At 37.1% G+C, this 12876-nt stretch overlaps 1 protein-coding gene and 1 pseudogene across 3 annotated transcripts in view; one reads left to right on the top strand and one right to left on the bottom strand.

Moving 5' to 3' along the window:
* HDHD2 (haloacid dehalogenase like hydrolase domain containing 2) overlaps nt 1-12876 on the bottom strand; it is a 47888-nt gene that overhangs the window by 24472 nt on the left and 10540 nt on the right. For 2 of the 3 annotated variants that reach the window (XM_058438387.1, XM_058438389.1), the window contains exons 2-4: nt 9068-9183; nt 7548-7751; nt 3279-3363 (exon numbers count right to left, since the gene is read on the bottom strand). In XM_058438387.1, the coding sequence (XP_058294370.1) occupies nt 3279-3363; nt 7548-7751; nt 9068-9173 (395 nt within the window). In that variant the 5' untranslated portion in view covers nt 9174-9183. Of the gene's footprint in view, nt 1-3278; nt 3364-7547; nt 7757-9035; nt 9184-12876 lie in introns of all 3 variants that reach the window. The other variant, XM_058438390.1, reaches the window with a different exon arrangement.
* On the top strand, nt 9601-10152 carry LOC116468567 (small ubiquitin-related modifier 2-like; annotated as a pseudogene).

Below are 12876 nucleotides of genomic sequence, written 5' to 3'. Positions count from 1 at the left end.
CTAACACGGTGAAACCCCGTCTCTACTCAAAATACAAAAAATTAGCCGGACGTAGTGGTGGGCACCTGTAGTCCCAGCTACTCGGGAGGCTGAGGCAGAAGAATGGCATGAACCCAGGAGGCGGAGCTTGCAGTGAGCCCAGATCACGCCACTGCACTCCAGCCTGGATGACAGAGCAAGACTCTGTCTCCAAAAAAAAAAAAAAAAAAATCTGGAATGCCAACAGTATTAGGAACTTGTGGCAAAGCAATTCATTGTGCTTCTTAAAATAGAGTATATTGTAGGAATCAAATAGGTTTTAGAATAATATTTAGGAATATGACAAAGCATGCACAATACATTAGGTTTTTAAAAGCATGTTACCACATAGTATATACACATTATAAATTTTGTGTAAACATATGTATGTGTATAGAAACAAAGAAACTAGCTATGTGCTAAAATGTTAACTGTGGTTCTCTTTAGGTGGCAGCGTTATAGGTAATTTTTAATTTATTCTTTCTTGAGCATTTAAACTTTTCCACAATGAGGATATATTAATTTTGTGATTAGATATTTTTTAGTCTTGTTAATACTAAGTTCAGGTTGGATTATAAGTGACTTGTTTGTCTTCCTCCTAATAGTAATCATTGAGTTCAATTATAATTGGTCCATTACTTAAATGCTCAAACTTTGGGTTTTTTTGTTTTTCGAGATGAGCCAAGATTACACCACTGCACTCCAGCCTGGACGACAGAGTGAGACTAGGTCTCAAAAAAAAAAAAAAACCACAATTCTCAATTCCATTCAAGCATTTAAAAGATATTTGTAGAAAGGCTGTACTATGCGTTTTTGTGGGGTGCTATCCATTAAAAACACAGTAAATAAGATGCAGCATAATGTGAAGGTTGATGTATCTGCCTTGATGTAACATGCCTCTGAAGCTGGCATGCAACGGGCTTTAAAATCCAATGTTTATTGTCATTACCAGCCTAAACAGTAATTTAACTAATCGGTGGTTCATTTAAGATGTCTGTATTTGCCACACACAATCCAAACAGCTGCAGTCATTGGCTGGAAGGCAGTCCCTGTGGAAACATCAATATGCAAAGAAGGGCAAGACCTAAAATCCTTCTGTTAACTCTCCATCCAGCTGTTAAGTGCATTTGTGAAATTAGAGTTGACCTATAAGTGCACTGTAATGTTTTTAAATGTAGTGCTTATAAAAAATCAATATGGTTAGGAAAGTGTACTAATTAGACAGCATCCGAGCAATTACGAAGTCAGTATCATGTCAACATACATTTTTATTACCCTGAGTCTAGTATTCATTAAGACAGAGACCTCTCAATTTCCTATTAAATATGTCCTTCCCAAATTGCCAGCTAAAATCAATCAATATCTTCTCCTTGAATTCTGTGGTTAAATAAATGAGTGAAAAGTAGTAGGAGTAAATTCAGAAAGAAATAATAGCAGATTCTGTTTCAAATGAAAACTGGTATCGGTATAGTTGTAGAACTTAAGGAGCAGATGGCATAGCCTCTCCCTCCTCAACCAAAAGCCAAAGTAGGATAATTGAAAAGGCAGGGAAAGCAAAAGTAATTTTAACACCATATACACTGAAGTACATCTCCAAGTGATCTGACATACAGTGGATGTCCAGGAAATAATTACAGTAAATAGATACTGGGCAACTATAAAAAGTGAGTTTGCTCCTTTTAAAAAACAAGAGCTTGACTATCACAGTGACTAGAATCACAAATAAAAGTGCATTAAGTAGTTGTGGTTTCCATTAACCAAGAATCTAAAATTAATGTGCACAAAGGGTAAAAGGTGGCTGTTCTCAAAGTGCTATTTCTGGCCACATAGATTTTACATGAGGACAGCCATTTTCAAGATGAACAGCAAACAATGTGCCCAAATGTGTGAACCTGGGTAGTGAGTTTTAGTTTCCTATAAACATTCTAATTCTGTAGTATATACATGAAGAGATGAATTCTACATAATGTATAAGTTAGAATGGTTCTTACAGATCCTTGCACTGGTAAGAAAATTCTGGTTTTTTTTTTATAGCATTCTTGCAGTTAAATACAAAAACTTTACCAGGCTATTAAAGAAAAATTTTCTAAGCTAGTCCAATATGCAACATTTTGTACTATATACTTGACATATATCCAAAGGTAAATTATACTGTTTAATGGTTTGACAAGAAATAAAAGGCAAGACATGAAAAATTACAAAATCCAAAGGAAAAGTCACAATCTCATTCTACAGCAGATCTGCAGGTAAATTCTGATCCAATTTATCTTGGGAAGTACAAGAACAAATATGCAGCCTTCCTTTTAGAAGTAGCAGCAAAATAGTTCATTTAAGTGAAATGCACACATTAACTGAAGATTTATAATATCTTATGTACTAGTTCTACTTCTACCCACAGCCACTGATGTCTCTCTGCTTGGATATCCCATAGACCAAACCTAAACTCATCACCTCTTAAATCCCAAACCAACGGTTCTCTATCTTACTTGCTCAGGTTAGAAATCTCAATGTATCCTTGACTCACTCTTCTACTTCACTGACTAAACTCAAAAGTACGACATGTTGATGCTATCTGAATCTGTTTTTCTTCATCTCCACTGCCACTATTCCAGTTCACTGTATCATTACCACTCATCAAATAATTTATTTTAAAGTGTGGTCAAATGTGTCAACTCTTTTCCATAACCTGGATTCTCACTGGAGGTAGAATCACATTTATTGTTTTTTGGTGGATCAGCCTGGATACTGTTTTCCTTTGGAGATTAGCATAGTCAGTAGAGAATCACAGGAGTAATAATAAAAGATAAAACTGCTGCTCGGGCATGCTGGCACACACCTGTAATCCCAGCACTTTTGAGAGGCTGTGGTGGGCAGATCGCTTGAGCCCAGGAGTTGGAGACCTCCCTGGGTAACATGGCGAAACCCCGTCTCTACTAAATATACAAAAACTGAGATGGGAGGAGCACCTAAGTCTGAGCCTGGGGAGATCGAGGCTATGGTGAGCCATGATGATGTCACTGCACTCCAGCCTGGGCAACAGAGTGAGACCCCATCTCAAAATAAAAACAAAAAACATATTACACACACAAAAAAGTCAAGACAGTAATACATATTATTTGATGCTGATCTTGAAGATGTCTGTCCTAATGTACAATTTAGGTGGCCAGAAAGTAAAACACATAAACCCATTCATGACAATGACAAAGGAAAGGAAGAAGGGAACTGTTATGATCAGATGAAAAATAAATAGCTAGGTTTACCGGAATGCTTGATTCAGAATTTGATAATGAAAATGTTCTGGTGCCAATCCCATGACCACAGCATTAGGATCACTTGTTTGTATTCCTGGGAATGGAAAAAAAAAAAAAATGATTGTTGAAAATGCAATTAAAAGCAATATCACATTTAAAACAAAGTAGTTTTAGTCAATCAACTGTAAACTTTTGCTGCGTCCATAATCTAAAATTTAACAGATTATCCTGCCCAGTGTACTTTGGAAGTATAAGAGAGAGTACACAGAAGGAGAGGGAGAGGGAGATGGGGGTTGGGAGGGAAAAAGAGAGAAAATCTAATATTTTCCATATTCCTTGTGCACAGTCTTAAGCGTACTAAGTAACCAGAAGATCTGAATTGAAAATTGTAACCTGATGTCCTCAAACAAATGACAATTTCTTACTTCAAAATGCTTTACTGATTACAATCAACAGGAACTGCCATGAGTTCCCTATGAACTATCAGATCGATAGCAACTGATGAGGGACTGAGAATCTAAGAGGCAAGGGAAATTAGACTTTCTAATTGACACAACTGAGGTTAACACATTCATGATTAATATGAAATGCACTGCAGAGTCTACAGTTTTCTACATAATGCCTTATCTACTTTTAGTTTCAGAAATATTATTTTAAAATTAAAGTATGTTTTAAGGCCTTGGCATCTTATAACAGAACTTCAGACATGACAATCAAATAAGTACATTCTCCATTACAACTTTATTTATTTATTTTTGAGACGGAGTTTTGCTCTTGTTGCCCAGACTGGAGTGTAATGGTGTGATCTCAGCTCACTGCAACCTCCGCCTCCTGGGTTCAAGCAATTCTCCTGCCTCAGCCTCCAGAGTAGCTGGGATACCAGGCATGTGCCAACCACACCCAGCTAATTTTGTATTTTTAGTAGAGACGGGGTTTCTCCATGTTGGTCAGGCTGGTCTCGAATTCCCGACCTCAGGTGATCCACCTGCCTCAGCCTCCCAAAGTGCTAGGATTACAGATGTGAGCCACCACACCCAGCCTCTCCATTACAATTATTAAAAGTCTGATTAAAGGTTCCATGGATTATCCATATGTCAATTCCTATTTGCCTCTCTTATTGGCTGCAGATATCCAGGCTTTCCAACTTCCTCCTTACCAGTAGCCACGAGTATTCTCCAGTAGTTTCTTTGCTAACACAATAAGCTATTCCAGACTCATACCATGCCTGTCCAGATCTGAAATCAGTAATTTCTCCAAAGAACTACAGTGGGAATTGACAATATATACCACAGTCTGAGCACTGGGTTGTCATTACTTTAGGCTTTTCCAGTGGAAGACTACATAATATCTATTATTTAAGAGAAAAAAGGAGTTGGTAACTATATTTTCTATTCAAAAGCAGTAATACACAGCTTTTATTTAACTTACTTGATTTTTATTATTTGCATCTCTTTTCACTGACACTAAAATCTAATAGTTACTACTTTGCTTTTTCCTATATATACCTTTAATTAAAAAAAAAACCAGTATTACTAATAACAATAAGACTCCTGAATGCAGTTTAAGATCTCTTTGTAGTTCTGTCCTTAGAATTTATCCCATTATGAATGAACACATCAAAATACTGTACTTTAAAGTCATTTGAAGTAATTCTTTTCTCTGAGTGGTTATGTCACCAACCTCATACAGAGTTAAGTTCACTTCTATTGGAGGCTGGTTTTTCACTTAATTGTCTTTTCTTTGTATACAATATTCACATGGTTCCAAAGTCAAAATTATGTAATGGGGACTTTTTTAAAAGCCTCCTATCTTGATCCATCTCCTCTTCCCTTGCTTCCCCTTTAGGTAACCATTTTATTAGTTTTTCATTTATCCTTCTTTGGCTTCTTTTTACAAATATAAGACAAATACACATGTATATCATTTTCTTCTCATTTTCCTACACAGAAAATGTGTAAAGATTTCTACATCTTACTTTTCTCATTTAATATATCCTATGCAGAGCATTCCTTATCAAGAGATAGAACTCTTCATCATTATTTAATTTTCAGCTACAAAGCATTCCATTTTGTGAATATATCACAGTTTATTCAATCAGTCCCTTCTGATGAATATTTGGGTTGTTTCCAATCTTTTGTTATTACAAATAAGGTAGTAATGAATAACCTTGTTCATATGTCATTGTGTATTTTTGTATCTATATTTTATAGATAGATTCCTACAAGTGCTGCTTCATATGTAATTTTGCTAGCTACTGCCAAATTCCTCTCCATAGGCTTTGTGTCATTTTATATTCCTGTCAGCACTCAGACGCTTTTAATAAATTTATTTTCTGTTTAATTTAGCAAAGTTGGTTTCTGTTTCTTGCAAATAATAATTCTGATTGATACACTGGCATATTTCCTATTAGTACTAGTTTTGAGGTCTGCCCAATTCTATAGCCATGCTGAACTTATAAACTCCATTTTCTATATTGTGCCATTGCACTCTGAGTATCCTCTCTGAAAAGAAGCAATGTGGCAAAGCTTCATAAAACTATGATATTATTTCAGAATCTGTTGACTTTTCCAAAGAGAAACACTTTTTTCTTGATTGAAAAATATTTCATGTTCAACGTAAAAACTTTACACTATCCAGAATAACATCTACTTTAAACAAAGAGATCCTGGTGTATCTCATTTAATCAAGTTAATACAGTGGCTCCTGCATTGAGGATTAGCTTATAATACTCAAAATAATTTTGACCTGTTTGTTTGTTTTTTCTATTATTATACTTTAAGTTCTAGGGTACATGTGTTCAACGTGCAGGTTTGTTACATATGTATACATGTGCCATGTTGGTGTGCTACACCCATTAACTCGTCATTTACATTAGGTATATCTCGTAATGCTATCCCTCCCCACTCCCCCCACCCCACAACAGGCCCCGGTGTGTGATGTTCCCCTTCCTGTGTCCAAGTGTTCTTATTGTTCAATTCCCACCTACGAGTGAGAACATGCGGTGTTTGGTTTTCTGTCCTTGTGATAGTTTGCTGAGAATGGTGGTTTCCAGCTTCATCCATGTCCCTACAAAGGACATGAACTCATCCTTTTCTATGGATGCATAGTATTCCATGGTGTATATGTGCCACATTTTCTTAATCCAGTCTATCATTGATGGACATCTGGGTTGGTTCCAAGTCTTTGCTATTGTGAATAGTGCCACAATAAACATATGTGTGCATGTGTCTTTAGAGCAGCATGATTTATAATCCTTTGGGTATATACCCAGTAATGGGATGGCTGGGTCAAATGGTATTTCTAGTTCTAGATCCTTGAGGAATCGCCATACTGTCTTCCACAATGGTTGAACTAGTTTACAGTCCCAACAACAGTGTAAAAGTGTTCCTATTTCTCCACATCCTCTCCAGCATCTGTTGTTTCCTGTCTTTTTAATGATCGCCATTCTAACTGGTGTGAGATGGTATCTCATTGTGGTTTTGATTGCATTTCTCTGACGGCCAGTGATGATGAGCATTTTTTCATGTGTCTGTTGGCTACATAGAAGTCTTCTTTTGAGAAGTGTCTGTTAATATCCTCTGCCCACTTTTTGATGGGGTTTGTTTGTTTTTTTCTTGTAAATTTGTTTGAGTTCTTTGTAGATTCTGGATAGTAGCCTTTTGTCAGATGAGTAGATTGCAAAAATTTTCTCCCATTCTGTAGGTTGCCTGTTCACTCTGATGGTAGTTTCTTTTGCTGTGCAGAAGCTCTTTAGTTTAATTAGATCCCATTTGCCAATTTTGGCTTTTGTTGCCATTGCTTTTGGTGTTTTAGACATGAAGTTCTTGCCCATGCCTATGTCCTGAATGGTATTGCCTAGGTTTTCTTCTAGGATTTTTATGGTTTTATGATCTGTGTTTTTTCAAACCATGGGTTGTGATCTATTATTAGATTGTAAAACTAATCCGGAGGGCTCTAAGCAGCATCATAATCAAACAAACAATCGAACCAAAAAGAAAATAGAATGCATGTTATACAGCAAGAGTAAGTATTGCTTAACTTACATAAAGATACACATATAGATATGTATTAGGTTACTATGTAATGTGTTTCACTTACTATGGATTACAGTCAAAAAAAGGTTTGGGAAATGCCAATTTTGATTCAAAATATCAGTACTATCAAACATTTCAATAATAACAGGGAAATCAGAATAAACATCTCTAAACATCCAGTTTTAAAAATGATTTGTAAGTACACATAAATATCCAATCTTTAAATTTTCCAAATTTCCCCTACCTTTGAAATCAGGCAGTGCCCGATCATCAACTAGCAGCATGGGTCTGACTTGTTTCTGCTCTAGTAAACTTCTGGCTGCAGTCAGAGATGTGAATATTTCATCTTCAGAAATATCAAATTCCAATTTTCTCAACCTTTCCAACAGGTCTTGCTTGCTCTCTTTGGTCGTATTGGTCACAAACCTAACGATTACAGAAGCGCCACGTAACCTGGAGAGGGCCAAATTCAGAAGTCAAAAGGCAGCTTTTACATTCTGGCCCTATAAAATCTCCTAATTTGTTAAAACTGTGCCAAATGTTTTTATGGCCAGCAACATGACAATGTGTAGCCTCTTGCCCCTCCAGAATGGCAGGTTTACAGTTTACATAGCTACTTAGAGATGTCATTGTTCACCAGAGGTAAAAAGATTTTTCTTTCAATCTACGGTAGAAAACTCATCTGTAAAGCAGTAAAAGCTCTGTCCAACAAGAGCACACTGATTAACAGACATTTATTCCCCTATTAAGGAGTCAAGATAAAGTCCAACCGTGCAACAGATTTTTTTTTCTTTTTTTACTTTAAACAACATGTTGTCCACTGCTTCTCCACCTATAAAATGAACATCATGACTCCTAACTAAATTGGTAACTCCCAACTGATGCCTGCCAGATATATAAGTATGTATTTCTTGATTCCCCAAATGAAAGGAAAGCTCCTTGAAAGAAAGTGAGGTTTGTGTCAATCTTTTGCCCTAATACCTGGCACTGTGATATGAGTCACTAGATTTTCTGATTAACACCATACTATGAACATTTTAAGGTTGGAAAATACATACCACATACTAAGTATTGCTGATTTTGAAAACTTCTCTAAATTATTTTAGGATAAAGATCCTTAATATATGTTATTAGTTCTGTTGTGATTAGTTGATTTTTTTTTCAGGACACCCAGAAGCAAACATTCACATTCCGCTTACTTTAACACACTTTTACTGGGTATCTCATTTGTATCCAGACTTCTGTTTAGTATTGTGGTTGGTACATGAGAAATATAAGACAGTCCTTAGCCTTTAAAAGTGTTTAGTTGATGGAAATAATTCAAAAATTTCAAGTTCTTTAGCTAAACTTTATTTGAGCAGTTGCACAATCAATGTTAGATCTTAGGTAAAACAAGAAAGAGTAGCATTATGCCTGTTTGTGTGTGTTTTATTTTGTGATTCCAGGATTCATTTGTGATTTTTCAATGGTATTTATTCCACATTGTAGAATCTTGAGTTGTCATTCCCATATTTACATTACCGACTTACAAAATGACATACACATAGAACAAAAAGACTGGATCAAAAGGCCAAACCTAATAAAGGTTTAGAAAACAATGTTTGGAAGAAATTATAATGCATACATCTTCTGGCTAAACCCAAGGCAGTTCCTATATATGGTTAAGATGGTAAAATGCCATCTTAAGGCCATTCATTTAGCTAATGATCTGCCGTGGTAAAATGGCACTTACAAACATATTTGTCAGCTGAACCTGGAAGATAGCTTGCCTTTTAAGAGCTTCCTGTGCGCCTGGCACAGCTGCATCTTCAATGTGAAGTGTGCCACTGAGATCTACCAAAACAGCTTTTAATGCACGGCGTGCTGCCATCCTTCATTCCCTAGGAGAGAGCAAATGAAATTAAAAATACAGTTTAGGAAACAATGGACAATTAAAAACTGGTAAGTATTCAAAAATATCACTTATATCCAGAAAGATCCTGCTTAGTGTTAAGCCGCTTCCATTTTGGAGAAAACTGGTTTTAAAAATTACAAATCCAAAATTTGATCCATAAAACTTTTACAACACTTAGGTTTTAAAAAAAAAAAAAAAAAAAAAAAAAAAAAAAAAAAAAAAAAATGTTTTAAAAAAAAAAACACAAAAAATTAAACAAAAAAATTTTAACAAAAAATAAGTTTAAAAAAAAAAAAAAAAAAAAAAAAAAAAAAAAAAAAAACACTTGAATTAAAACTACAGGAAGGAAAATGCTTACAGAGGTATCACTATTTACTTTCAGGTTTTTTAAAAGAACTCTGGTGAACAATTCATTCATTTATTTTATTTTTAAACCTGAGAATAACATACTCCAAAGAATGGGTGGATGAAAAGACTAAATCATTAGCAGAGTCTTCTTCATCTTTGGTTATGTATAATGCAAATATTCTAATCGCCCTTCTTTGCTGCTGTAACCTGAAACAGAATACGTGGCTCTCCCTCATCCACCACTGCCACCTCCTCCTTTTTGCCACTCCTGGTGCAGACATGGTACCTCCTTTGTGAAGGGGCAGCTGAGGAGACTCTGGCAGTCACCATGGCCAACAAAAAGCCCAAGGAAGAAGTCAAAACTGAGAACAACAATCATATTAACTTGAAGGTAGCAGGGCAGAATGGTTCTGTGGTGCAGTTTAAGAGGCATACACCACTTGGTAGAACAATGAAAGACTATTGTGAATGACAGGGATTGTCAATGAGGCAGATGAGATTCCAATTTGATGGGCAATCAATCAATGAAACAGACACACCTGCACATTTGGAAATGGAGGCTGAAGATACAATGGATGTGTTCCAGTAGCAGACAGGAGGTGTCTAGCAAAAAGGGATCTTGCTTCTTTACTCCAGAATTCTGTTCTTACAGACCAAGCTTACATTCTCAATCAGAGAATGGCAATTTGATTCCACCACATCCTGATGACTAGTTTTCTCTATTCTTTCCTTTCCTCCTTCCCCATTCCTTTACGGTACACAAAGTAACTGGTATATGTGCACAAGCATATTGCATTTTTTTTAACTAAATAGCCAATGGTATGCTCTGATTGACATCAAGTGGAGATGGGATGGGGAAAAATACTGATTCTGTGAAAATACCCTTTCTCCATTAGTGGCATGTTCATTCAGCTATCTTTACATTTCAGTAAGTTATTTTGCTCTGTTTTAGCAACAACAACAACAGCAAAAAAACCCATAAAAATCCCTGCATTATCTTGTTCAATTGGAGAATTTTAATGTTTTTCATTTATCAATGTAAAACCAAAGACAATTTTACAACTTTTTCTGCGTAGCTGTTACATATAGGGCAATCTGTCTTTAAGTAGGGATAAATTACTCAAAAAAAAAAAAAAAAGAAGAATCCTATTTTTCCCTTCAAGTCAAGCATCTTGGTGTTTAAATAAACTTCTTGTTAAAAAAAAAAAAAAAAAAAAAGAATAGGGCTGGGCGCAGTGGCTTAGCACTTTCGGGAAGGCCGACGCGGGCGGATCACTTGAGGTCAGGAGTTTGAGACCAGCATGGTAAAACCACGCCTCTGCATCTCTACTAAAACTACAAAAATTAGCTGGGCATGGTGGCAGTTGCCTGTAATCCCAGCTACTAGAGAGGCTGAGAATGAGGCAGGAGAATCACTTGAACCCAGGAGGCGGAGGTTGCAGTGAGCCGAGATCACTCCAGCCTGGGTGACAGTGTGAGACTCTGTCTCAAAAAAAAAAAAAAAAAAAAAAAAGATTCCTTTACAGTGGAAAAACCTGCCAGATACACCTTAAATCAAATGACCAAATTAACACCATTAGTAATGGGACAAACCAACATCATGTTCTTCCTGAGACAGACAACATCACCTGTGCAGGATTCCTACTTAAATGTTCAACCCAAGTTGAAGCATAAGGAAAAAGTCAGGCAATTTGAATTAAAGAAAATTGTACAAAACAATTGGCTGCGTGAGGAACTGTATCAAATTAAAGGAGTCTGAAGAGATATGGCATCTAAATGCAATGCATGAGAGTAATACAAAGCCAATGGAGCAAAGGTTAACAATTAGTGACTTTAGGTGAAGAATATATGGTTTTTACCGCACTATTACAAACTTTCAACATAAAAAGTTTGAGAAAAATAAGTTAATAGGAGATCTCTTATCAAAGTGGGCAAAAGAAGGATGTTTTCATACATAATAACAGTGTGATATATAAACATACAAAGTGTTTTTGTCCACGATTCCTGGCTCATAACTCCCATAGCCTTTGTTGAAGTAAACAGAATCTGACTTTCTCCTGTTGAAGTAAACAGAATCTCTCTGACTTTGTCCTGCCCACCTTTCACATGCCCAAGGCAGAACTCTCATCTGATTGTGGGTCAAAAGACCCTCATTCCAGAGAGGTTCTGTCTCATACCCTGGAGGAAGGAATGCTGCAGAGGGGTCAAGAACAATCTCAACAGGCCTTACTGGGTTTAGATCATACCCTTTACATTCAATCACATTTTGACACAGTTGCGCATACTTCAATCATACCTATCCAATGAAGTCTCCATTGATAGGGTTCCACGGGGGCTTTTGGGGAGCTGATCACATGGAGGCTGACAGGAGGGTGAACAAGAACGCACCCACGTGCTGTGAGGGTGGCACACCCCAACTCCATGGGGACAGAAGCTCTCACCGGGGACCCTTCCAGACCTTGCCCTATGTATCTCTTCATTTGGCTGTTAATTTGTATCCTTTAAAAAAATCCTTTGTTGGCCGGGCACGGTGGCTCATGCCTGTAATCCCAGCACTTTGGGAGGCCGAGGTGGGTGGATCATGAGGTCAGGAGATCGAGACCATCCTGGATAACATGGTGAAACCCTGTCTCTATTAAAAAATACAAAAAAAAAAAAAAATTAGCCGGGCGTGGTGGCGGCGCCTGTAGTCCCAGCTACTCGGGAGGCTGAGGCAGGAGAATGGCGTGAACCTGGGAGGTGGAGCTTGCAGTGAGCTGAGATCACGCCACTGCACTCCAGCCTGGGTGACAGAGCGAGACTCCATCTCAAAAAAAAAAAAAAAAAAAAATCCTTTGTAGTACATTGATAAATGTAAGTTAAGTGTTTCCCTGAATTTGGTGAGCTGTGCTAGTAAACTAATCAAACCCAAAGTGGGACGTGTGAAAACCTCAACTTGAAGCCAGTCAGTAAGAAGTTCCACAGGCCAGGACTCGTGACTGATGTCTGAAAATGGAGGAGGCAGTCTTGGAGACTAAGCCCTCAATCTGTGGGATCTGACACTATCTCCAGGTAGACAGTGTTGCAACTGGAGGACAACCAACTGGTATCTGCTGCAGAACCGATTGCTTGCTTGCTGATGGGGAAAAATCTCCAGACATTTTGGGGTCACAGAAGTCTTCTGTATTGACTATTGTTGTGTTGGTGTGACAGCAGAGGAAAAACAGTTTGAATGTTTTCTTCAAGAATGGTAACAGCTATACAAAATGAAATTCCATGTATCTACCTCATCCCCAACTTAAGAATAGAACTAATGGCAATATTGCTGAAGCCTCCTGTAAGAACCTGGTCA

Source organism: Hylobates moloch, unplaced genomic scaffold (assembly GCF_009828535.3).
Source record: "Hylobates moloch isolate HMO894 unplaced genomic scaffold, HMol_V3 SCAFFOLD_5, whole genome shotgun sequence".
In the NCBI taxonomy this organism is placed as follows: domain Eukaryota; kingdom Metazoa; phylum Chordata; class Mammalia; order Primates; family Hylobatidae; genus Hylobates; species Hylobates moloch.
Note: the sequence above shows the minus strand (reverse complement) of the source record. Positions and strands in the feature narration are given on the sequence as shown.